The sequence below is a fragment of the Dicentrarchus labrax genome, unplaced genomic scaffold, assembly GCF_905237075.1.
Source record: "Dicentrarchus labrax unplaced genomic scaffold, dlabrax2021, whole genome shotgun sequence".
Lineage (NCBI taxonomy): Eukaryota > Metazoa > Chordata > Actinopteri > Moronidae > Dicentrarchus > Dicentrarchus labrax.
In genome coordinates this window covers 3523661-3550290 of record NW_026136716.1, presented here as the reverse complement: position 1 = coordinate 3550290, position 26630 = coordinate 3523661, and the positions used below count along the sequence as shown (strand labels likewise).

The 26630-nt window shown below is 42.6% G+C and overlaps 1 protein-coding gene and 2 long non-coding RNA genes across 4 annotated transcripts in view; 2 read left to right on the top strand and 1 right to left on the bottom strand.

The window, feature by feature from the left end:
* si:ch211-246m6.5 (von Willebrand factor D and EGF domain-containing protein) overlaps positions 1-26630 on the bottom strand; it is a 30430-nt gene that overhangs the window by 3235 nt on the left and 565 nt on the right. The window contains exons 2-30 of one of the 2 annotated variants that reach the window (XM_051428286.1): positions 21411-21595; positions 20932-21160; positions 20279-20344; positions 19676-19908; positions 17701-17790; positions 17473-17614; positions 16496-16713; positions 15449-15522; positions 15039-15315; positions 14609-14811; positions 13569-14479; positions 13072-13208; positions 12799-12960; positions 12587-12691; positions 11351-11465; positions 9335-9609; positions 8735-8954; positions 8446-8583; positions 5040-5519; positions 4444-4614; positions 3043-3425; positions 2426-2912; positions 1715-1810; positions 1514-1609; positions 1280-1375; positions 1070-1165; positions 865-960; positions 646-741; positions 254-349 (exon numbers count right to left, since the gene is read on the bottom strand). In XM_051428286.1, coding sequence (XP_051284246.1) covers positions 254-349; positions 646-741; positions 865-960; positions 1070-1165; positions 1280-1375; positions 1514-1609; positions 1715-1810; positions 2426-2912; positions 3043-3425; positions 4444-4614; positions 5040-5519; positions 8446-8583; positions 8735-8954; positions 9335-9609; positions 11351-11465; positions 12587-12691; positions 12799-12960; positions 13072-13208; positions 13569-14479; positions 14609-14811; positions 15039-15315; positions 15449-15522; positions 16496-16713; positions 17473-17614; positions 17701-17790; positions 19676-19908; positions 20279-20344; positions 20932-21160; positions 21411-21595 — 5973 coding nt within the window. Of the gene's footprint in view, positions 1-253; positions 350-645; positions 742-864; positions 961-1069; positions 1166-1279; positions 1376-1513; positions 1610-1714; positions 1811-2425; positions 2916-3042; positions 3426-4443; positions 4615-5039; positions 5520-8445; positions 8584-8734; positions 8955-9334; positions 9610-11350; positions 11466-12586; positions 12692-12798; positions 12961-13071; positions 13209-13568; positions 14480-14608; positions 14812-15038; positions 15316-15448; positions 15523-16495; positions 16714-17472; positions 17615-17700; positions 17791-19675; positions 19909-20278; positions 20345-20931; positions 21161-21410; positions 21596-26630 lie in introns of both variants that reach the window. The other variant, XM_051428285.1, reaches the window with a different exon arrangement.
* LOC127378928 (uncharacterized) lies at positions 705-9433 on the top strand. The gene is made up of 4 exons (XR_007888221.1): positions 705-792; positions 888-994; positions 8750-8873; positions 9348-9433. It is a non-coding gene; the product is annotated as an uncharacterized LOC127378928 (long non-coding RNA).
* Positions 9456-26415, top strand: LOC127378927 (uncharacterized). The gene is made up of 5 exons (XR_007888220.1): positions 9456-9582; positions 10438-10560; positions 11327-11485; positions 17466-17637; positions 26323-26415. It is a non-coding gene; the product is annotated as an uncharacterized LOC127378927 (long non-coding RNA).

Below are 26630 nucleotides of genomic sequence, written 5' to 3'. Positions count from 1 at the left end.
GTTTTATCTTCTTGCTGGCTGGATCGTTTCTGGACAGATTGACTTCCTGCTCAACAAATAAGAGTTTAGATTTTGTTGTCGATTTGGGACGTCAGGCCTACTTGGAGAGAGGGTGAAGAAAGGCAGAACATTTCAGGTTTTACCACTGATACATTGTGGGTACCACACACGTTGGCCTGGAGGAAGATGATGGTGTTGTAAATGTAGGGAATCTGTAAATGTAAGGATCCGATTCTTGTGTCAAGGCACTTACGTTTATCACATCTCTTTCCTCGCCAACCTGACGGACAATCGCAAACATCTGGACCGACACACCTGCCGCCGTTCATACACATTGGCTCACACACACCTGGAGAGAGAGAGAGAGAGATACTGTTTCTAAGCGTGGTCTCATTTTGTGTAAATGATAGAATTATGTCTGTTTATTTGAAAAATCCCAACTAGCAAATTCAGCTAAGATGAGAAGGAGGATACAGAGATGGAGGAAGAAGTAAGCAAAGGATGATGGAGAACAGTGAGAAGAGCCCTAAGAGAATAATGCTCAAGGAAGAAGTGAGGAAGCAGGAGGTAAAGGATGAAGAAATGGAGAAATAAGACAGACAAGACACAAAGAAATTGAAAATAACTTGGACAAGAAAGACTGACTTTTCTCGCATCGCCTCCCGGTGTATCCCTGCAGACAGGAGCAGACGTTGTTCCTCATACACAGACCGCCATTCTTACAGGGAGGACTGCAGACAGCTGGAAGAGGAAAAATAAATCAAGTCAAATCAAATTTCAAATTCAGCCTTTGTAATATGTCCCTGACTTAAGAATAACTTTTTATACTTGAATTACTGATTGACTTGGAGCTTGGAGATTTACCATTCTGACATTGTGCCCCGTAGAAACCATGAGGACACTCGCAAATATTCGCCCGAACACACGAACCTCCGTTCAGACACACGGGAGAACAGACGGCTGGAGAGACAAACGAGAGCATCGGCGTTGAGAGGTCAGTCACACACACACACACACACACACACACACACACACACACACACACACACAAGCACCAAAACACACTCACCAGTCTCACAGGACAGTCCGGTCCAGCCTGCCGAACACATGCACTTGTCTGGAGACACGCACTGGCCTCCATTGTGACAGTGACGGCTACACACCACTACAATCAACAAATAATATTTATCAGAATCATGATAAGAACAATCACCCTTTAAAAGCAAAGGGATTCAGAAACCTGAGTAAATATGGAAAAAGGGGCGAACTGTGAACTCACTGGTCTCACATCGAGGTCCAACAAACCCATAAGGACAGGAACAAGTTTGCAGTCCCACACAGGTGCCTCCGTTTTCACACGGAAGTCTGCACAGAGCTGGAGAGGTGCTTTTCAATTAGTTACATCATTAAAATTATTAACTTCATATTTGTATGCAATGTTAAGAAAGAATAAGATTAAGACTACTTTCAGAAAGTATTTTCTGTGACTGGACTAAAAAGAGGTCAGCTTTACCTTCCTGACAGGTTTCTCCATGAAAACCTCTGAGACACTGACACACAGCCGGAGCTATGCAAACACCCCCGTTCATACAATCCGGCTCACAGATTGCTATGATAATATGGATAGACAAGAAATAAGAAAAAAAAAGGAACATATAAAAACAAATAGAGCTAAATAATAGCTGAAATAATTTATAGAAGCCATTTGTTTTACCTGTCTGACAGTTGAAGCCAGTGTAGCCTGGTTTGCAGCGGCATGTATTGGGCGCTGCACACTCCATGTTCCTACCACATGTATGTCTGCAAACAGCTTGAAACAGAACAGGGGTTTGCACTGTTGAACCTGTGTACAGCTGTTTAATTTCTATGTATTAACTTGTAATACAAAAAATGTTGTCTTAATGTAAGGAAGCAACTGGGGAAGTTTCATGGTGAAATCTCTTGTTAAAAATTTTTACCCCATTCACCTGTAGTGTCTCCCCATAAACAGATAATCACAATTTGAAATTTAAGATTTTTAGAGTTTATTACTTTAAAGATGCATTTTAAGGTTTGAGTTTGGTTAATCTCTCAGTGACTTAAAGTGCTATCCTCAGTGCTAATGAGTGTAACCACCAAACTATGATTTTACTGGAATTTGGACAAGTTTCTGTTCCAAGAATGTGCTTCTTCTTTCGGTGTGATCTCCGGTTGGCAGCAGTAAAACTTTAACAAATATGAATTTGGCATTTGCATGGTTGGCCATTAGTGTTTTCTTAGTGTATCTTGTATTTGAAAACTTTTATTGCAGCATCGCTCTCGTTGACCGTTTACATTCTATGTAGCCAATGAAATGCCAATGACAAAGTGTGCTCCGAGGCAAAAGATAATGAATGACCGACACAATTCTTATCATTAAACAAGTATTGAAGACATGGAGCCTTACCTCGACAGGCTCGTCCGTCTCCAGTGTACCCTACAGGGCACCTCCCACAGCGGAAACCCCCATCCATTGCTGGTTCACACAGGACACCAGGAAAACACGGATGGTCAGCGCAGGTCATCACATGTTTGTTGGCTGTCGTACCGCTCCTATCACCTGGGCGGATGGAGGTAGCTCTTTGCAGCAGGGAGATGCTGTAGGCCGTCTTGCCCGGTGTTGTGAAGGTCAATGCCGGGACCATGTGTGGCATCTCTGGGCCTTCGGATCCAGTCTCAGCCTCATCTCCATCTGCAGAGAACTCCGACTCAGACAACGAGTAGGACAGAGCGGTGAGGGCCGCTGTGAGCGGGAGAACAGGTTTTGGAGGGGTCCAGTGTTTGGCCTGGGTGGATGCCAGATGGTTGAGCGTCACTTTGCCAGACTGAGTGGACAGGTGAGGAGCAGGCGGTGTTACCTTGGAAGGTGTGGCAGCAGTCAGTGCTCCTTCAGACTGCTGGAGATAATCATAGAATGAAGGAAGGAAGGTGATTGGACGGTCATGTCCACTTACACATTAGAAATCATGACAGCTTCCATGGCTTTTATCAAGACAGCACACAGTACAGAAATGGTGAACTCACCCTTGAGACCGTCACATGGGGAACCGTAGAAACCCTGGAGAAAGCCAGGCTAGATCTGGAGTACGTCCTGGCATCCGATCTGACGTTGGCACTTTGGCGGGTGATGTGAGTGTTTGCATTGACGTGGTGGACACTGATTGAGGTTCTAGGAACATCTCTTGAAGCAGTGACCGCCTCTCGCCTCCCCGTCCCGCCTCCCCTCCCTGAGGTGGGAACCTGTGGTGTATTATCTCGACTCGCTCTTGTTACAGACAAGGACAGGTGTTTGATACCGTGCCTGGTGGGAAGGTTAGGCAGGTGGAGCTGGGAGGCTTTGCTGCTGCTTCCGTGCGGGAATCGGCTGGTCTTGCCTACCGTCTGCTGCTGAGGAAGATGATTGGATGCTGAGGAAAAACAGGATGTGACATCAGTGCCTTAGAAAAATGTACCCATTCCCCCGAACAGATATTATCCAGTCATAGCTTAGTAAGGGTAACTAGCCAAAGCAGGTCATTGGATTTCTGCACATGCTACAGTGGTGTGATTGGGGCTGTAATAGAGCAATGCCTTCGAGTTAAGAAGACGGTGTTACTTTTATACTTTCTGAAATCAAAACCACAACAACAAAAGTGTAAGAAATGCATTAAACATTGTGTTTGTCTGCTCCAATTTATTGTGCATATATTCACATACCTGGCTAACTTACTACCCATAGTAGTGTTACTTCTCAGGCTAGTGTAGGGAAACTTTATTGGCTTCGTCCTGCTCTTTTTTGGACTTGAAGTTTACAACAAAGCCGTCTCAGCCACAAGGGTCACATTGAGCTTTATGTTGAACACAGTCAGTTTTTACTAATGGCAAAAACAAAGAGATCTTTTTTTACAGGCCACAATCTCAGAAGAAACAGCATTGCAATTTGATTTAAGCATCTGCACAAACACTTTGTTCCGCCTTTAGACTTTCCAGACAAACACGATCCACAGTAAAGGGATTTAAGTTGGAATAAAACTGTCTCTTCTGAGTTGTTAGGACACCCCCCACTCCCCGCATGAGAAAATAATGTTAAGCAAACTTGTGATGAAACTTTGTGGCCAGGACGCTGACAAAAAAAGCAGTGTACCAACAGTTGTTCTTCCATCCAGGCGGTCTCTAACCACTTAAATTGATTTATCTGCTGCAATTGCTTTCAACCACGAAAAACACATCATAAGAACAAATTAGTAACCCACGATGTTTTGGAGAGATTTCACATTACTGATCAATGTTTTCATCAAATTTGGGATACTTTATATCCCTAGAAAAATGTATTTAGGTTTAGAAAACAAACAGGGAGAAGAATAAATGGTTTGTTGATATTCAGGCATACATTCTTTTATTTTTAATCATATTCAAAATCAAATTTAAAGAAAAAGAATCGCATACCTGCCTTGGCGTTCTTCATGCAGATGCGTCCGTTGCCGTAAAGACCGGGCGGGCAACGGCCACAGACGTAGCCGACATGTGGCGGCCTGCGGTTGATGCACTGAACCCCGGGGAAGCAGGGCCTACTGGCACATGTAGCCGACACATTCACAGCCGGAGACTGACCAGATCCTGAGACACACAAACTGTGGTCAGTGCATCATCACAGTGAATCAATAACTTTTGACCTTAGCATGGCTGGACTCACTAATTCTAATTCTTGCTTTTTCTCAAATTCACATAAAAAAAAGATCAAGTATCAGCAGCAAATATTTCTTTTCGCATTCCTAAACATCCATAGTTACAGTAATGGAGGATGTATATCATCGTATTTTGAATATTTTTCTGATACCAATTAGTCTGTGCTGGTTTTTAGTGGGCACAATAATTAAATACACCTGTATCAGAAAGGTTGAGTGTACCTTGGTCGCAGTTTACTGATCATTGTCCTCATATGTTCCTATAAAAGGCCCTTGAGTGGGTTCAGTAGAGCGTACAGCCCAGTTTCTGTATAAAGAAATACTGTTGGTAGAGATTGGTGGAAACAGTGGCCGTACCTGAGGCTGATCTGCCATTTCCCGATGGCTGTGTGACAGTGGATGTCTTGGCAATAGTAGTGCTGATTTTGGGCGGATCAGGCTTGACTTGGTCTTCTGTAATTGCTGAGATCTTGGTGTCTTTGTTAGTTCTGGATGGGTTAAGTTTAATTCCTTGGGTTTTCCTCAAAGCATCAGTCTTTGTTTGGGACACAATTGGTGTAATTGCTGTGATGCTCTTGTTAGTTTCTGCCTTAGAGAGTGCTGGGTTCTGGCTTATTCCTGGAATCTGACTCAAAGAAGTGGTCTTATGTTTTGATTGGTTTGGGTCAAGCCTTGGAATTGTCTTCCCAGCCTCAGCCCTCGTCTGCGGGGAGCTACCACTCGAGGTCTTCCGGAAAGTGTCTGTCTTTATTTTGGGTGGTTGCAGCAGAACATCTGGTATCTTGTAGACAGTCATACGAGGAGCAGATGTGGGAGAGATGGGGACTGGCCTGATGACTGCGGTATGAAGAAAGACACATATTATATGTTGGACTGCCATGTAAAAGCTTTATCTGGTTTATCTGGACTTACTACATATTCAGTTTCTAGATCACCCACATTGTAAAGAACCAATAGCAAAGAGGATGAAGATTGAAGAATATATTGCCGTCTGAAAGGTTCAAGAGGTTAGACGCCCAGCACGAGACGAGACTTTGGAGCTAGTTTGTGTAAAGATCTCAATGAGGCATGAATACCACTCACAGCCTATCAATACATTTACATGCCACGAGCGTAGCAGGATACACTCTGTGATTGACGATGACATGACCGCAACCTGACTCTGATTTATCCTGCGTTAGCCTGCCCTACAGTGCATTTCATGTCACATCATGATGAGACTTCTGAGTCAAGTTTCAAACACTTGTCGGACATCTTGGCTCTGACTCAGATTTTCTCATCTATTTTAACTATTTAAAGTCAGTTGATTAGTTGGATGTTGAAGGGGTTTAGGGCAGAGTTTCTTTTTTCTGATCTATAGGAAACTACTTCTGCAGTATTTGTAGTTTTGGAGAGACGTACTGTCTATTGCCATGTAGTTAGAATCCTCTTGAACAGCACATGTATTGCACTTGTCTGTTATTACCTTGGCCTTTGATTTACTGAATCTAGTTAGGGGTTTTTCCTTCTGCTGCTGTCTCTTTTTCAGTTTGAGATACTTGTTTGTGATTAAGGGCTATACTGATAATAAATCTAGTTGTCTTGACTCCTCTGGGCCTGGGCCTTAACTTAGAATTTATTTAGACTGCAGCCCTGATCTCAACAGGGGGCGGCAAAAGAAGAACCAAAGAAAATCGCTCATTACAGCTCGCTTTGCATCCAGGACATTTAGGATTTAGGAACCTCACCCATGGTGCAGCTCCTGATGGCCCTTGACACACAAAGTTGTTTATCTTTTGCACTGAACTGAACAAGGAGGTCAAATAAGTCAAACCAAAGCGAGCGGATCAAAGGACCGAAGCGTGAGCAGTTAAACAAGGAGAATGAGGAAATCCAAGGATCTGTCCTCATGAGTCTACTTTTACAAAGTTCCATAAAAATGACAAAACTATTTATTGCTGACAGTAATTTAGTCTGCGTGCTTCGCTATGAGCCAGTTTTTCCATTAGGGACGATAATGTCTTGTAACATACACCTTGGTTTGATTTTCTGCCTGCTTAGATGCCAGGTTTTGAGGTTCTTTGATTACTCAAAGGACAATAATGGAATTGCTGGAAAGCCTCAACTCATTTGATATCTAGATAGTTGCAGTGTAAAAGCAAACACTGACGACAAATGCTATTCAGCCCAGGTTTGTTTTAAAACCATGTATTACAAACTTTAAACACACCTGTGGCGCCAAGCTACTTAACACAAAATGATTTCTCTGAAATGAGTCAACATTTTAAAGCTTTTATTAGCCTGTAGAAGTTCTACATTTATCTGACAACCTACTCAAAAACAAAGTGAAATTAATTTGTTGCCTATGATTTGATAAATATGAGGAGGATCACCATCTCCTTGTAACAGCTTTGTTTTTGTGCTGAGAGCCAATCACCAACTTTATTCTCCATGTCAAATTGTCACCACAGCTAGCAACCAACCCCAACTCAGAAAAACTTTATGTCCACAAATCCTAATGACCTCAGAATTCCATAATAATTAATATTATTATTTATTAAATACAAATATAGCCATTTCAAGCTACAGATTAGCCCTGATTTTGAGAAATATATAAGCTATGCAGCCTTGCACCATTCAATCTTGCTTTTCAGATTCCTAGTGGCTGGGACGTGTTCACAGCTGCAGGCATTCAAAAGCAGGAGCTACCAGCTTTATGAGTCTAACGTTTTAGTATTGCAACTATTAAGGATGTGTTTACTGTGCGAACTCACATCCATACACATGCATGTACAAGAAAAACGACTGCACGATTAAGCTTGGCTGGAATCAGGGTCTTTAGTTTGTCTCCCACAGCGGCAGTGTTTTCAAAGTATTACCTCCAGTTAGGAGTCACGGCAATGCAAAGTGAACACATGGAGGGAAGCAGCGGTATCAGCTGCAATCAGCCATCTGGTTTCCATTCAACACAACTGCTGCATCTCTGCTGAGTGTTCCTCAGAGATGCATGGCTGCGATTAACAAATTCACCTTCACATTCTGGGCAGTGAGCTGATGCTCTTATTGAAAGTGATTTACTTAGTGCAACAGCAGAGTAATGTTCAAATGTTTCCTGCGAACAATCGCGATAAAAGTTGGAACCAACATCACAGCCTCCAACAGATGATCATATATGATGAATGAATAAATAGATAGAAAAGATTTCATTATGTGAGACCTTGGAACTCTACAGAATGGCTGCACAATTTCAACTAACAGCAGTATCTGATAAACCCATTTTGTGCCTGTTAATGAGAACCAGCTTTGAGGTTAGGAGCTTTGTCATCATGTGTAGGGGGTTTTGTGTGTGTGTGAAGGTATTTCATTGTTACTTAAATTGTTGATCTTGTTTTTTGTGACCTATTTGACATTTTTTTTTTAAACTCCCCTAAAAAAAAAAAAAAAAATTTAAAAAAAAAAAAAAAAAAAAAAAAATTTTTTTTTTTTATTTAAAAAAAAAAAATATCATAAAATAAAAAAAAAAAAAAAAAAAAAAAAAAAAAATAAAAAAAATTTTATTATTTTAAAAAAAAAAAAAAAAAAAAAAAAAAAAAAAAAAAAAAAAAAAAAAAAAAATAAAAATAAAAAAAATTTTTAAATTTTAAATATAATAAAAAAAAAAAAAAAAAAAAAAAAAAAAAAAAAAAAAAAAAAAAATGAGCAGGTACATACGTCGTATCAGCAGAATTGTCACAGCAGCTGTCATGATAAAAATGTAATAGCATGGCATAACACACTTGCTTACCTGTACATGTCGTCCCATTTCCCAGCATCCCTTTGGGGCACGGGCCACAGCCATAGGAGCCAAAGCTGTTGAAGCATTGAACTCCTTGGAAACAAGGCTTCCTTTCACACTCATTGATATCTTCCAGGCATGTTACACCTGCCAAAAACACACACGCAGGAAACTGTTTCTGCGATCATAAACCGTAAATGTGATTGATCTACTACACCTGCGAACGTGATGCCAGAACGGCTGAACAGAAGTAAACAGAACCTTAATATCAATTAAGAAACTTTAATTTCATTCTTACCTCTCAACCCTGCAGGACACTCGCACCTGTACCCGCTGGCTGTGTTAATGCACTTGCCGACTGTGCACGGAGCTGACAAACATTCGTCTACATCCTCGTCGCAGAGGTGGCCCTGCTTACCCTCGGGACATACACACAGGTACTTCCCACTGCCAGCAGGGAAATTGACATCCGTCACACACGAACCTCCATTCTGACACCCACACGGCACCACATCAATCTGTATTACAGATGGAAAAGACAGAGACTACTGAGGTATATCATGCTCTTTACTGCTCTGTTAGCCTCCCACTTATGTCAACAGTACTGTAAGTGTTAATGTCTCTTAAAATTAAGACCACATTTCCCATAAATTCCCTGTGATTTTTGTGATAGTAGAAAAAGAACGTGGTGGTCAGGTGAACTTGAAGTTTTGCAGTTATAGTTTAGCTGCTCACTGGCTGACTTGCTGCTGCTGCTGATGCTGACTTTGTTTCTGCTTCACTGCCTGAGCTGCTACGGCTAACTGACTGAATTACTGTTGCTGATTAACTTAACTGCTGCTGCTCACTGACTGTTGACCTTCATGTTTCCACTATTTTTCTCCTTCTCCTACTCTACCTCCACGGTGAAGGTGCTCTGGGCGTTGCACTCGTCTGACAGCGTGAAGCGGAAGGAGCGCCTCGATTGACGTCCCTCCTCCTCCTCAGGAAACGATGGGACCCTCCAGATAAGGAGGCCGGCAGGGGAGAGGACAGCCCCCTTTGGCCCTTCCTCCAGCTGGAAGAGAAGTGCAGAGCCCTCCGGGTCTGATGCCGCAAACTGGAAGACGAAGTTCTCCCCAGCAAACGTCCGCATGTCGCTTTGAGGTCGGTGAAAGGCCGGCGGCTCATTTACTGAAGTAAAAAAATTTATTTATGATGCAATTATATAGCAATGAGTTGAGCCTCTGTGTGCAAACACCATGTGCTCTGAAGGCATTTACAACTAACCATCAGCTCTTTTGTCATTGTTATTCCCACCTTCTTATTTACTATTACATCTGCGACTACAACGTCTTTGTGTTTTGATGAAAGAATCTACCTCCTGTACTGAAATAAACACTTAACAAGTGAGCTTGGTTTGGTGAAAACATTCCTCCAGGCTGCTGCAGGAAGAGTCATTGTAAACACACATGTTCATGGCTGGAGGTGTTTCCAGCCTTCCTTTCCAAGTGGTGCTCTCAACAAGCTCATGTAGAATCCACTACTGAGATCACGCTTTCCACACAGATGTTTAATAGGAAGACAGTGATGATAATCCCAGGAAACACCTGCTCAGCATGATGGTCATATGTTGAGAAACTGACAGGAGAACGCTTGCTGATTAAGAGGATTATTACTATTACTGAATTCCTAACCTAACTGTCTAGGAATAAGCAAAAAGTCTGGCAATGTGAAGAGTAACTGTAACTTGCGTGTACAACTACACTGGGTAGAGAAACATTAGAAAACATACTACAGCAAATAAAGATACTACAGCGATCTCACCACATTGGGAGGATTATTCTTCTCTTTTACTACGAATCAGGCAGACATGTTAGGTTGGTCATTTATTGCAGTGCACAGCTTTTGAGGCCTCACTGTTACAACTGACTTGTGGTTTGTTGTGTAAGTAAGGATGATTGTCATTCTATGTAGCTGTGGTACTCAACCATGTGATTTCCCCCCTCCCCTGTCTTTCAGAGTGGTTAAGCGACAGGTCAGGGCATGCTGGGAAACGTAAATATCCGCTCCTTTGATCTGCTAATGGAGGCAAACAGGACCACAGTTGGACGGCTACCACAACAGACTACTATGACCGCAACTGTAAGATAAATACTGTTTTCCCTGTTATTCATCATTAGTGGGCTGAAAGCTGAATCAAAACCAACCACCAATCTCTCAGTTAGTTTGGGAATTAATGAATGTAAACAGGAGCACAACTGTAGCACCAACTATTCCAAAATCATGATAATAGATAATTTAATAATATGTTGGCAAAAGTATGTGGACAACCGAACTTACGCCCATATGTGATTGTTGACCATGTCAATCCAAAACCACAGGTATCAATCTGCTGCTTTAACAACCAGATGTCGAACCTGCTGCAGGGATTTTCTCCCATTCAGCCACGAGAGCATTAGTGAGGTCAGACGCTGACGTTGGGTGAAAAGGTCTGGCTTGCAGTTGGCCTTCTGAAAGGTCATCCCAAAGGTGTTGGATGGGGTTGAGGTCAGGGCTCTTTGAAAGCCAGTCAAGTTCTTCCTCAGCAAACTGGGAAAAACATTTCTTATTGGACCTGGCTTTGTGCACAGGGGCATGGTCATGTTGAAAGAGGAAAGGGTCCCCCCCTCCCAAACTGATGTGACAAACTTGGAGGAACACTACAATCTAGTCTACAATGCTGTAGCATTAAGATTTCTCTTCACCTAAACTAAGAGCTCAAACCATGAAAAACAGACCCAGAACACAAAGCTGAACAGTCTACATGCTTTTGGCCATATAGCAGATTTGTACTTTTTATATAAAAATGTTATATTATTGTAATTTTGATGATGTTGTATTGAAAAAAAGTGTTGTTCCCTTATCACAGGAGGAGACACACAGTTGTTTGTACCTTGGGTTACGGACCAGGTGAATTTGGAGGTGTCCGGGTCACAGAGGAGGCAAGGGCTGCTGGGATTGGCGTCTCCCTCTGTGAAACACATCCCGTCGATGTTGCATGTCCTCTCCTGGCAACCAGAGACAGAAGGTTTGTTTGTGTTTTGTGTTGTTTTGAAATGTTGACATGCAGTTTTATGACATTAGAAACGACTTTTTTTCAAGCTGTTTGTTTTCATTTTGTGGTTTATTCTGGAGATTGCAGGTAAGTAACAGGAAATCAGCTCCAAATACACATCGTCTGCTTCAGCTCTGCTTAAGTTAATTCAATTTAGTTCAGCTTTGGCAAGCACATGCAAATGTGTGTTTACTCTAGCTTGTCTTTAAGGTTACATGATGTCCTGTCTCCACTCCCATAAAAAGCAGTTCCAGTAACAACACAACCCCCTCTGCACTTTTTTTTTATTTTTTAATAATTGTTGGGTTTTTAAATAGCCAGCTGTTGCATGTTGCAAGGATGGGAAATCACACTGTCCCTGGTTTAGTCATTCAACCAGCCTCAAGTTTTTCAGAGTGTAAATTCTGCAGCCCTAACAGAGCATATAAAATGCTTCACCACACTTTTCCACTAAACACCCGCTGAATCACATCTGTCTCCTAAATCTAGTGCCTGTACTCAAACAAACAAACCCCAAGTCCAAGTTTTATGAACAGGTTTCCTCCCTAAAAACAAGTTGGGGTGGTGAAGGACTATAGAAAGTGTCTGAATTACCTTCTTCTTTTAAACATGATCAGGATCTTTTAACTTTATTAACTTAACTTTATTAAGGCATGAGGATTTGTTGTTTCATTTTTTATTTATGTTCATGGTTTTATGTTTGTTTTGTGGGTTTTTTCTTATGACCTATAACCTTGATAACAATCGTGACATGACCAAAACACAAACAGTATAAGATACAAATATTTTCCATGCAGCTGTCCAGCCTTGAGCAAACATACAAATATGTATTATATTATTTTCTAGCAGTGTCAGAATAATCACAGATCACATTGCAGATGAAACTTAGCATTCTTGTTTGAGATCCATCTACTTAGATTTTAATAATCATGCAGTTTTTACACCCATGAAAAGGTTTGTTTACTGAAAGGGATGCTGTGGTTTGCTGGGACTGGGATTAATCAATCAACTCGATCAGTGGTGAAATGTTTGAGTCATGGAGAAAAACACTGTTCACTTTTCTTTGTGAGTTACCTTTAACTTACAGAGTCCTGAGCGCGATGCCTCGCAGACCTGGCAAACGCCATCGTAGATTGTCAAGACCTTGGCCTTGCTGTACTGGGAGCCATCATTGGTTACCTGGGACAGGAAAGAGTGGAGCTGACACTGAATAACACTTGAGATAAAACAGCCACCAACAAACAAACAAACAAACAACAAAAGTGTTTGGCTTCATTTGTAATGACCTTAATCTCCCAGCGTGCGTATGGTTTATCGTCCATCATGAAGTCTTCTGTATTGACGGCTGTGTTGCTCAGAGATGGCACAGCACAGTCTAAAGCCTTGGAGTTGAGGAAGGTGGCCTTCGTTCTCTGTTTTTCCCCTGGAACCCAAACTCCGTTCATGTACTGTGGAGGAAGACCAACACAGTTCAGAGGAAACATTAAAAAAAAAAAAAAAAAAAAACACTTTCGTTTTAGAAGGCTCTCCGCCTGACCTTTGACCTCCCCTTTCCTCACCTTCAGTCTGGTGGCATGGCAGCTGAGGTCAGGAGAGTCGATGAAGCCAAGGCCGAAGACTCGAATGTTGCGACAGTTGAAGGCTCGGATGTCACAGAGACCACCGTTCTCCAAATCTGTTAACTCTACTGGCTGGCCTATCAGAGGACAGATTATTGTTAGTTCATGAGCACATTAGAAAAGAGAGAATATTACTGATTTCAGCAGCTAATTAGAATAGAGATTCTAATAATCTTAAATAATTAACAGACCACTCTTAGACCAAAGCTCATTGGAGAAATGCTTATATTTTTGTCAGCCAAAATAATGGTATGTTTTCTAATACAAATTATTAGCTAATCTTCTCCACAGTGATCAATGTAGAGCTTTAATCAAATTTTCCACCCAAGGAAAATCATGATTTTACAGCTGTACACTGTGGTAAGGCAGTGTAGTCTGAGAAGTAATTCACCTGCTCAACCCATTAAGGACTGGAACAACTGTCTCTGGATACTCACTGATGGTCAGGCTGCAGTCGTAGAAGCTGTGGCCAGGATAGCACTGGCAGCCCCACTCTGTGCACTCTCCATTTCCATTGCAAAAGTTGGGGCATCGCAGGGCTGTCACCACCTCCCTGGATGCTCCTGATGGACCACCCACCTCCATTGCTCTCTGGGTCCGGTTTTCCAACAGCCTCCTCTCACACTCATTCTCTAGGTACGGCAGCAGTGCCTCCTCCCACCCCAGGTCGTCTTTGAGCTGCAGGTCCAGAATGCAGAGATCCACTGCCTCCTCCAGGCGGCGTCCCAGCATCCCCCGACACACTGCGCCAACAGTCGAGTTGGCCAAAGCTATCTGGCACACCTCTAGAGCTTTGGCTGAGGTTAGGCCGCTCGGCGTGGGCCACTGTGGTTGCAAGTCTGGTCGGGCTTCTGCCAAATGATCCTCAGGGAAGAAGTAGGCAAGGTTCTCCAGATCGGCCTGGCTGAAGCTCTGAGAAGTGAAGACAGGCTGGAATTCAAATGACGCTTGTCTTTTCGGCCTGTCAACAGAAAGCAGAAGATCCTCCCTGAACTCACCGTCCAGCTCCGGATCACCATCACTGTCTTTATTGTTCTCGCTGTGAAACCGAAGGTGCCTCCTCTCCAGAGGATGACTGTTAAAGGCAGACATATCCAGGATGCTTTCCTCTCTTTCTGGACTCTTGATGTATTCCACTGTTGTGTCCATAGATGGGAACACGGATGTGTAATCCACATTATGGTATGATATGCAGTCGGAGTGAGCGGAAGGATTGTACAGGTTCCTCATCCCTCTGCCAGCGTGATGAGAAGTGCTGTATCCTTTTTGGCACTGACAGAAAGGCCTCCTGACTTCCTGCATCGTCCCAGGAGGTGTCTTGTCAAATAAACTCTCACCAGGAGCTATCCTAACACACACACAAAAGAAACAAATAGCTCTGTGGAGACTTAAAATAATCAACCATTTCAGTCAAATTGATTTAAAGTAAAACAAACACACTAATTTTTATTTGTATGAATTGCGGTCGCGGACTGACCTCCAGTTCTCTATGAAGCGAGGCAGGTCATCTGGGCCATAGGAGCCACCATCAGAGCCGTGAAAGTCGTTGTTGCCATTGCGGTCGAAGGTGCCACAGAGGCCTTGCGTGTTGCTGTAGTCAACGCTGGGCACCCTGATGGAAAGACTCATCCCCCAGTCACCAACATCGGCCCTAACAAAGGCCCCGGAGGGAAAGATCAACTACAAGAGGAGAGTCACATCCAGCAGCTAGTTAACATAATCTGCTCATGCAACACCAGAAAACATTTTGAGAGAGAGTTGCACATTCTTGATCAAATTTAAAGTCTTCATGCAACTGACAATGTATTGTCAGCTATGAAAGTAGCTATTGATATTTCCTGAGAAGCAAACAGCGTAATGATTTTCCAATCAAATCTGTACCAGTGTCAAAATGTCCGGATACCTACGGTGACCTTCTTCCCCTGGTGGGACTCCAGGACCCTGACTCGACTGCCCTCCCTGTCACCTATGTTCTTCAGGGTAAGCTGTGGTCTGGTTTCCTGTGGCTGGCCATTGCACATGTCAAAGACGGCAATCTCGTTCCCCTCTCGCACCGCAACGCCACAGTTGCATGCGACAGCGTAGTGTCGGCTGCCGCAGTCCCACTGGCGAGAGTGGACCTCAAACTCCCTGACGAGGCTCCGGTAAAGAACAAAGGTGCCAGTCTGGTGGTTTTCATAACGCCTGCACATAGGGGATTGAGAGAAGTACATCCAAATATGTCAGTATCTGAGGTAATCTAGTGTTACCAAAACCCAAAACTGACACTAAAATGACAATTTGACGTCTGGTAATAACCGATTAGGATGTAAATTACCTGCCGTCCAGGGTAATGACATGTGGATCAGTCAGAGAGTAGCAGATGGAAGTAGGAACGTCCTGGACCATGACCTAGGGGCAGAGGTCAGGAGACCAAAGATTAGTGTAGCTCCACCCTGTGACCCTCTGACCTTGGGCTTTGATGTTTTCACTAAACACATGGGAGAACTCCTCTGCAACAGACTCCTCAGAGACACAATGTCTGGAGGGCTGACGTCATGTCTTACATAACGTAATAGCTTGTGTGAACACAAGTAATAACTACATAGAGCAGCACTCTTTAAACATCATGTCAAACCACCAAACATCCACGCTTTTGGCCATAAACCCACCCCCCCTCCAATTTTTAGAAAGCACTATACAACTGTGTGTATATGTAAACAGTTTTACGGAGAAACCTGTAATTAGAGCCATCTTTTTAATAGCCTTGAATTAAAGTAATACTTACATAAGTACATGAAATTGATGATACTTGTTTGTAATTTCAGTCCAGGAGCCCCTGTAAGGACCATGTCCTATGCAGTTTGCATGCCTAATATCAGGAACCCATGGAACCAAATTACTTTTGAAAAATTCCACAAAGAGCACCTTTATTCATTTCTGTAAATGTTATTTACTAAACTGAACACTGATTATTTATGTGCCATGCAACTTGCATGCCTCAGATTAAACCTTTCTCTAAAACCTCCTCCAGGTTTCCAGGACCTTCTTCAAAGACCCTGAAACCCCCTCAAGGATAGCAGGAATCTCTAGGGGCACTGAATGATCCTCCTTGTAGTCTGCTTAAACCTGTTCAAGGATCACTCCACGACCAATGCCTTAAAGATCCCTAGAGCACCCTCAAGGATCTCTAAGATGACATTTTAATGAATCCCTAGAAGCTCTGTGTGGACTACAATGTGCATGTAATGTAATTAACTGTGAATCAATTTTTAACCATAAATGTGATCTAGGTGAGAATAAAATGAATCTATCACTCCATGCAAAGGTTTCATATTCACACTAACAAGAAAACATAAGATGCAGGAATTTCACTTCAACTCACTTTCAGGGACGTTGGGTTGTAGTTTCTCCAGAGTCGTGGTGCGCTGGGTCCGGGCAAAACGCTGATCATACTTGCTCTGTTCCCATCTCGTGTGAAATCGGTGACAGCAGTGACAAAAAAGGTTGCCCGGCCACAGCTGCCGTCACTGCAGACATTAGGCTGGAGTTCCACCTGGCAGGCGGATAGCGCCACATTTGAGACCTCATGTCCGAGACTGTCTGTGGATGTCAACACAGCAGTAAGTTAGTGTTAACGGATGACACACAGCTGCCTGCAGAACTTTAATGATGTCTTCCTGAGCTGGCTTTGATGTGATGATGTTCAGAGCAAGTTGGAGCACAGCAGGAAAAGACCTAAGACAAGCTCATGAAAAGACTTTTCTGCAAGAAATAGCCTGTTTATCACCCACTGCAGTCTGCAGTTTGCCCCTTTCGAGGATAACAGCATCTTAATGAGATATTAATGCTTTTAAAGGATCTTTTTTCTTTTACTGTCTTTAATTAATAGTGACAGCTGAAGAGTGGCAGGAAAGAGGGTAGGCAGACACAGAGCAAAAGGGCCACAGGTCGGAGTCAAACTCATGGTCGCTGCAGCATTAGCTCAGCCCTGGTCCATGGGGCGCCAACTCCACCAGATGAGCTGTCAGGGCGCCCCTTTTAAAGGATCTTTAAACGCATTAATAAGAAGTAAGGATCCCAATAGTTAATTTCAGTTCTTCTAATTTGCCAATTTGTGTTTTGGTGAAAACAATTAAGGGGATATTAAGGCTTAAAGAACGGTATGTTTAGTCAGCTGTGGTAGTTGCCGAAGGCTCATCCCACTCAGTTCCATCTGGTTGCCAAAATTAGGAAATTTCCGAACAACTTGTTTCCAACAACAAGATAGTTAACTTGCATTAAACTCAAACTGTAATCTTCATTACAGATAAGTAAGGTTGACAACACAGACACTCTCTCTTGTTTTCCGACAGGTCTGACCTGGGTCGTGGACGCTCAGAGCCAGGGGGACTCCACACTGGTGACCATGGTCGGGGCCGTAGCAGGGAACAGGCACTGTGCTGTGGACGGTCACCTCGTGCTCCTTACTGTTCTCTGCTATATGGAGCAAGTCTGGAGAAAACTGAAGAGAAAGAGGGAAAAGAGGTTTGCTTTTTTCCTCCATTTGCTGCTGTATAGCAGAATTAAGAATTAAGACATAACATTTACCTTCAGTCCAGCGTAGAAACTCTCACTCTCTTTTGGAGTAGATCTGCTGTGGCTGGAGTTCGCTCTGAAAGTCGACACACTGCAGGAGAACTGCAAGGAAAGAAATAATTTGATGCTTGTCTTAATCCATAAAATGACATAAGTCTAAGAGAAGTGACAGAAAAGGGTATAATAGAGTTTTTAACCCTCTATCAGGGTTTGATTCCTTAAAAAACAAACCTACCTTACATTTCTTGTGTTTTTAAACTCTTTTTTTTGTTTTAAAAGTTTTAAACCAATTGCTAGCATTTAAATGTCACACAACGGAAGAATCTACTTTCACTTCGCATTTTTGTATTTTAATTTTTTATTTATTTGTGGAACATAATCATTTTTACGCTTCACAGAACCATGACGTGTTTTTGATTACATGTCTAAGAGAAAGAGAGTCTTAAAGTTCGACAATGTGTGCTTGTTAGTCTTGAGAAAGATTAACAGTGTACGACTGATACAGTATTTGTGATTTGTCAAAACATTTCCCCGTGTACCTCACGGCACAGCGCTCCTCTGATCCACAGCTTTAAGAGTACTAACATTTAACTCACTCTTGTGGTTAAAAAAAAAATGAATGACCTGCTACATCAACATGTGTTAAAGACAGCTCTCTGCAACACGTTCCAGACACAACTAATACAACCCTGGTGTCCAAATATGGCAGCACAATGGTCCACAGCTGTACATGGGGCGGTAAGTAGAGTGACTTCACCAGAGTTTCAAATAGCATCACGTTAAAAATATAATTACTTAATGTTTCCTGGCAACAAATAATCTCTCCGGGAAATTATAGCCGTCAGCAGCCGTTGGGTTCTGGCATTTTGGAAATTAGTTTAATCATAACAACTAATAGTCTCAATGCAGAAAAGCATGTTTCAAGTTCACTTCAAAAGCAGTTGTCCCCAGTGATGCATCAGTTCACTCTAACTCTCCATCAACAGCCAGATTTCTGTGATTTCTTCAGATTTCTTCCTTGTTTCCCTGCTCATCAGAATTAGTTTCATGAGCAATAATTCATCCTGACAAGCACAAACATCTTCAATTCTTCGTATATACATTTTTTTCAGCGTGTGCGTGTGTTCTGAAAGTGTTCCTGGTCCAATCCAAACAATGACAACTGCAGCTGAATGTAAGATATGGTTCCTCTCCCAGCTCCTAGGTCCTGGATCGAGAGTCACAGTCTTGACCCACAAAGCCGAACTCAAAGAACTTGCAAAGACAAAGGCTGACTGATCAAACACTCTTTTATGACCTAATGTCAATCAAAGATGCTAAATGATAGCCCAATGGTGGGCGCCATTCAAAGACTCGCTCTCTGCAGGAGGTTAGAGCTTCAATAGGTACAAATAAGCGTCTTTTCCAGGAGTGACTGGTGTTTGATATTCTTGAAAATATACTTACACGTAACCTTTACTATGGGCTATTATGGGTAACTTTGGCTGCAGAAGCTTGCAGAAGAGCCAATGCTCACACCTTCCAAATCTTTGTGAGTGAAACTTCCTGTCAGGAGGCAGGTTTAAAGCAGGACACTGGAACTAGACATAAACATTACACCTAAAACCTGTGCTATTAACAGAAAACGCCTATGAACAGCTAACTCTACTGTGCAAGAGAAACAGCTTTATTGTATACTGTATGTGTGCATCTGTGCATGTAAAAATAACTTCCCCAGAATTCACTGTGAAGATTTGAATGGAGAGGTTTAAATGGGAAGCATGTGGAGCGAGGCTTTTCCAACCTGCAACTGATTTAACTTCCCCACCCTCCTCTTGCCTTCCTCTTAACTAGATATGACCCAGGTTGCCTCTCTGCCTTTGCTTTGTAAGGCTGAACCCACGCAAAAAGAGGTCAGCGTGATCCGTGGCTTACTTTGCCCGCTCGAGGGGTCAAACCCTCCACATGTGCTCCCCAAAAATATTCAGCACGGTCTGGCAGGAATTACCGTTTCTCCGAGCCTGAAGTGAACGCCATCCATCTCCGCCAGGGAGAAGGGCTTCAGCGTGGATTCCTGCCTGATCTCAGCTTTCATGCTGTGGCCTATGTGTCTGGCCCAAACCACCTGGAAGCCCAGTGGCTGGCTCCACGGCGGCGGGATGAAGGAGCACCTCAGATGGACACTTTGGCCGATGAGCTCTGTGGTGATCACCGGTCGAGATGGCAGGGATGGGATGGCAGCTGAAAACACAGACAGAGGAGTAAAGCGTTGCTAGCGATATTTATATGATTGTTTTGGACTGTTGGTCAACAAAGAAATTTGAAGATGCCGCCTTGGATTAAAAAATGATAAAATGTTAAATGTTAAAATAACCTGCTGGATAAAAAGGATCCACCAAAAGATGGATGTACGGACAGATGTTTGCAGACGTTCATAGCACAGTGAAGAATATCACAAAGGTGTTATTAGTGTAACATTATGTTTAATGTTTTAGATTCAATGTTAAACTCACTGATATCAAAATTCCTGATAACCACCTCTTCTTCCGTTCTAAGATCAACAACAGCAGTAGTTTAAGTAGAAAGCCAAAATATTCTCAAAATGTCTCACCTTTGCATCGGCCGTTGACTTCAACCTCACCTGGTGGGCAGAGTCTGGGTCCCAAATCTGGAGCAACTAAAACATGAGATTTGTCAGATTTCTTCTCATTATTCTGGCGCAAAAAACACCAAAAACTGTTATTTTAACTTGATTTTGCTTCTTCCAGTAAAATCAGAATGTTATGATGGCTGTTCTCAACTGTAGATCGATATTCCACATGATGTGAAATGTAATAATATTGTTGATCTGCTATTTATACTGGAAGTTTTTCTATTAGGACATTTTTGGCAACAAAAAGTTAAATTTCTTTCTTTACAACACAAAAACCTAAAACAGGAATAATAATTATGTTAACAAGCAAAAACACATAGCTTATCAACACATATCCCGTAACAGTAATGGTACATTAACATGATTTATATATATTATATTATAATTTAAATTTACGATTCACCATTATAAGATTAGGTTACTGTCGAACGATAACCACGTATCTATCTCCAAACTGGCCCCTTTTAAGGAACATTAAAATCACCGAGACTGGAGTTATGAGGTTCAACAGGACAGTAATGTGCCAGCTTTGACCTTTACTAATAGCACAGAGCACTTGAAAAACATGTTAAGGTCAGCTCAGATTCTGCTGGCCCACCAAACAAGCTCACCTTTAGCGCAGTATCCCATGCACCCCTGCGTGGGCTGCAGGTAGTAGACCAGGAACTCGCCGCAGTGCCGCACTGTGACGGGGATGCGGAAGAGGCAGCAGTCCTTGGCGCTGCCGTGGAAGAACTGCCAGGTGGCACAGGCAGAGAGCTGGCGGACCTCGCCGGGCCGCGGCAGGGAGGCGTCCTTCAGGGACAGCCACACCGGAGCCTGCGTACCACAGCGATTCATCTGCAGGAGGGGGCCCACAACAGAAACAGTCATTACCTGCAGCGAGGGGGTTATTATGTCCTCCACCTGGGCTGAAGGTGCTTATTAAAGCAATCACCTGGATGCTAGATGTTTGCACTGGCAAAGGATGCTATTTTTTGGCTAAATAATCTTTACAATTATGCAGTCCGAGTAGAGACGCAGGAGGTACAGGAGGGAGAGTGGAACAAACGAGTGCAATGAGGTGAACACAACCATAGTTTAGTCTTACCTCAACGCAGGTGGTCGGCATCTCCGCCGGCTTGTTGTTGATCTTGAATCTGTACCAGCCCGGCGACAGCGAGTGGTCACAGATCAGGTCCTGGATGGCCGTGTTCTGGATCTCTGTGGAGTCGAAGTCGACGCTGCGATAGGGATTACGCAAAATCTGATGGCCTCCTGGGTAACACTCTGGAGCTGAGAGGAGGAAGGAAACAAGGATGGTGTCAATCTCTTATCCAGAAAGAGGAAATTTAGCAGATGTTATTCTGTGTTCAAAAAACAATCAGGAAAAACTGATCTGAGAAACAGACACTCAAAGTTATTGTGGCCCTGATATTAAACTCTTCTTCTACCTTTGGAGAACTTTTTGGACGCTTTTGCTTAAAAATCCATGTTTTCCAACATAAAATCCTCCTTTTTTTTTGTCTTTTTGGTTCCAGATGTGTCAGATTAATCAAGAGGAAATGAAAACTGAAGAATCACAGGCTTTGGCCAGTTGAGTGGGTTTACCCCAGAGTCATGTCTTTATCTTTGACGCAGTCCTGCTGCTTGGCTGAGGACTGAGAAAGAGGACAGACGTGACAGAGAGAGACGAAACAAAAGCAACTCACTGACTGTCTTTGGCTCAGTTGAGACATTTTCTCTCTCTCGGCACACTGTAGGTCAAAGACTTCAGTTTAACATGGGCGAGAGATTCCTGGCCTTGATAAAACTATTTATAACTTAATCTTAATTTGAACCTTTGGCCAGGTGATATTTAAACTGTATCCTGTCTCAAACTCTGAGGACTGTGAGATGCGGTTGAAAGCTCCAGTGAAAGGTTAATGTAGGTTAATCATTGCTCTGTTGAACTTGATTTAAATCGAATAAAAACAGATTTAAACATAAAACGAGGATCTGTAAATGAAACCCAGGTTCAGTAAAACTCTCTATTTAGCATCAACCACCACTGACAAGAAAATAACCCCTAAAATAAAACCACCACCGCTGCATTAAATTATGTCCGTAAAATGAAAGAAACGACTTAACAAGTTTGAATGCACTTGTGTTACACATTTGCTAGCTGCCGTTGGCTAATAGTACCATAAACACTTCAGTAAAAGTCAAATGTTTTACTTTAAAAGTTAATTATTATGTGTTAATGTGTCGGTGCGACCCAGCCAAACCCCTTTAAACTATAAGTTCAAGCACTGTATTTGTACTCAACTGACTGGAATAAAAGACTCAGTTTAAAGGCTCAGATAAAGGATTTAACAGATTTCAGGGACCGCGTTGATCTTCTTTCTCTCTGATTGTGAGACTAAACAGTGATGTCCAGTTTGTGAAATCTTTTCTGTTTCCTGTACTTTTGCTGAACTCTTGCTGTATGGTATCCAGATGCATTTTTTGAATGACTGTTTAAAATAAACAAGAGGAAAACTGTGTAGTTGGCATCAGCAGCTATGATTACTGTATGAGGCTGTAATGACACAGGAAAAGTGCCCCACCTAAAGAAATTAAGAGGAGTGAGAAGACATCACAATGTGGCTGTCTGCTGATTGACAGGTGATCTCTGAGAACTGAAGTACAGAAACAACACAGACACCAAAGGAACCCATGGATCTCACAAACTACCACCTCCGCTTCAACTTCATTATCAAAGCAAATGACGAGAGCTGGTCGCAAGGAACAAGGCGACAAAATTATGTGTACAATTTGCTCTTTAAACTGTCAGGAGGCGTTGAGGAGGTAAACGGGGAAGGATCATTTCACCCCCAGAGGTTATCTAAATTGCTAAGAATAACAGACATTCCTCTGAGCCTCTCGCCTCTCTAAACTCGCCCCGGGAAAGGACGCTAAAGCCAATGGCGCATGACAGGCCTCTGAACATCGGCTGCAGCTGGAGGCTGAAACAAACGGGGGGGGGGATTATTTGAGCAGAACATGCAGTTTTCCACACTAGCACACTCTCAAAAGCTCTACATCTGTGAAGTGAAATGAGTCAAAGTCATCAACAGAGGCCTTTGCTAACAAACCTAAACAAAAAGAACAGGCCGTTCTTTCACTTCCAGCAGACAAAACATGTTCCCCTGTCCCCTTTTAGAGTTTGATTGTGGCGGCTGAGTAAAGTCCCATCAGGAAAAACAAACACTGTGGGAATAAAGGATGTCTTGAGACAGTGACAACCTTGAATGGACAGGGTTATAAGTTACTGCCAGTGATCCCAAGCCTAAACAAGGTCTTACAGGCTGGTCCTCGTGTTGACAGCCCCTTGAAAGCAAATGCTCCTGTTTACATCGTCGCCCGTCTGCGTATACACCTCGTCTGGGAGCTCCGCTGACAAGATTTGAGGTCACAGGTTGCCCAAACAACCAGGTTTTCCAGGCAGGAGGAGAACTGACGAGACTTTGGCTGCTGGCTAAACTGCTCCAATTGGCGACTTAATGAGTTTACAGAGCCGGAGGGGAGGGGGTGAGCTAATGAAGCGTCCCCCATGGGGAGGGGGGGTCCCACTGGGAGGGAGGCCCTCAGCAGTCCAGATGTGCAGGAACTCTGCAGGGAATTCTCCATTTTCTCAGGAAATAAGATTAATTTGAGAGAGCGTGGTGTTAACACTACTGAGGTTGCAGGTCTTTTTCCCAGAGGGCCAGTTGCTCAGCACCAAAACAGAAAGGGTCATGGGTCTGGATGAGATCTGAACAGGCTTAAATGATATAATTATCACTGATTATGGCAGTGTTTATGTCATTGCCTACATTTAAGAGAAGGGTTTTGAGAATATTGTTTTTTAAAGACCAGTAGTGATAGAAAAGGTTATGTGATAAAGCGCTTAATAACTTTTCTTTCTTTGCTATAATCACAAAATACGTGTTTTGTTCCACGTTTCTTTCTTGACAAAGTGGAAAACCAGCATCATTTATATTGTTAGGAGACACAGAAACTCTCAAATCTATCCACGCTAGCGGCTCGTTGGCCCCCTTTGGTCCAGACTAAAACATCTCAAGGAGCACCATAGATTACCAAGTTCGTCCAGCCATTTCAGTTCCCCAAAGAATGACCACCTGATCTTTCCTCTAAGCCCACCATCAGGCCAAAATATTCCCAATATTCACTTGTAGCCGGCACACAAAATATGATTGGCAGTCTGCCTTTAAGTCTACTACGCATTGGACACTCTTGGACTCGTGGACTTTCTTTTACCGTCACCCTCCATACTTTAATATCTCGACAACTGTTGGATTTGTGAAATTCTGAACAGTTTCCAGACCATGAATCCTGTTGACTTTGGTGATTCGTCACTTTCCTCTAGAGCCACGTAGCCGCTGTAGACTCTTAGATTATTATGTAACTTTACACCAATCTCAACTCTTTTAAGCATTTTTAAATCAAGATTTATGAATGACAACCTTACAAAAGGGCACATGGGGGGCACAAACTAATTTGTTAATAAATGCCAAACCACCTTTGGGTTTTGTTTTATGTTAGGCTACAGAAGTACCTGATAATAAGAGCACAACACTGAGATCCAGAAACAGTTGGACTTCAATGCACCTAAAAAGTAAATACCAAATATAGTAATGATAACTTTGGGATCTTGTGTTTAGAATAGAGTTCAGTGGGTTTAAACAATGTTTGGTTGCACTACATGACCTTTTATTGATAAACCACTGAGAGGTCAGCTGAGTTAAAAGTACCTGGGGGAGAATTTAGAAGCCTTGGTGCTGTTTGGACACATCCCTTTCAGCAGGTTAAATCAATATACTTTAGGTTTTTTTTGTCAGCTGGACAAAATGTGTCTCCTCGAGTTACAGGAGTTGCCGTAGACTTTGTTTTGGCACAGAAACGCCTGGTGTTCTTGTTGCAAAGCTCTGCGAGGACCCACTGCGCTTCATTTTACGATGGCATGCCTTAAAGTTTACGGCCGCGTGCTTTGATCTGTTGTTGGACGCCCTGGAGACACAGATATGAGCGAGATGGAAGACAGTGTGGCATGTTTGACTGACCGAGACAACAGCTTTATAGTCAAATAAGACTTCAGGTTAATTTGACTGAAAGTCACAAGTTATGTTCCCACTGCAGGCTCCAGTCTCCGTTTCTGCTCATGTCAGATATTTGAGATAATGGTGAACCATAAACAGATGGAGTAATTAAAACACCGCTTTAGCTTTTGTTTCAACACTTTTAGCCATCGTCTCGTCTGAATGTAAGACATCAATCCGTTTGTGTTTCTGTCCTCGTTGCACAAAACACAACTTTCTGACCGTCCTGCCCACAAACCTCACCTCAAATCTGAACTGAGCCTTAATTCACTTTTCCACAGGATCTGATTTTGAGACACTTTCAGCCACAATATGAAAAGCGGGCAGCTCACGAAGGGAACTGCACATTTGTTGCTGAGATTATGAACATTTTGTGCATCTTTTACATTTTTGGCCACGCTTGTTGTTGCAGCACTGGCAGAAAGAGAACAATGTGTGAAGCTGTTTGATGAATCATATTGAGCAACAAGTGTATTATGTTGTGGAATTAGTCATCACAACTCTTGATGTGAAATCTTGTTTCAATTACAGCTGCGTTTTTATGAGTCTCTGATTCTGTTTTATAAGTCTGCTGTTACTTTTATTTCTGTCCATGTTGTTTTTAAAGTGTTTTTCTTCAGTAATTCCTAATTGTGATTGAGTTCAGTGAAGTTATAATTGAGGAATCATCTCCAAAGCTTCCCTAATGATGAGGACAATAACTAGTGAGCAGATAATTGCAGCATCAATTAAGGAACTTTTACAAAAGCTGACACATGAATGTTTCTGTGTGAGGAAGATTTTAACCTGACAAACATCCACTGCTGAGTTTTATTCAGCTAAAATATCTTAGTTTTTCTTTGAGTTAAGTGTCTGAGTCTGTATGTGACTGTAGGTCTGCTCTTGTCTGTGATTTCCTTTCAGTCTCTGAAGGTCCATCTAACCTCTGAACCTGCTGAGTGATAGGAATGCAGCCTCACAGGCGAAGTCACGCAGCTCTGCAGAATCTGCTGCTTTTAACAGGCAAGATGTTCTTTCTCTGCATTTTATTAGAAGAAATGAAGATTATAAACTGTATATGTGAGATTCTGGATTGCATTAGACATCTCCTTCTATTTTAAATGCGCCTGAAGACGAAAAGTAGTGTTGCGCCTCATGGCAGCTGGGGGCCATTTGGAGATCATTACCTCGATGCACACAAAGAGATTTATGATCTTTAACGTTTGTTCAAG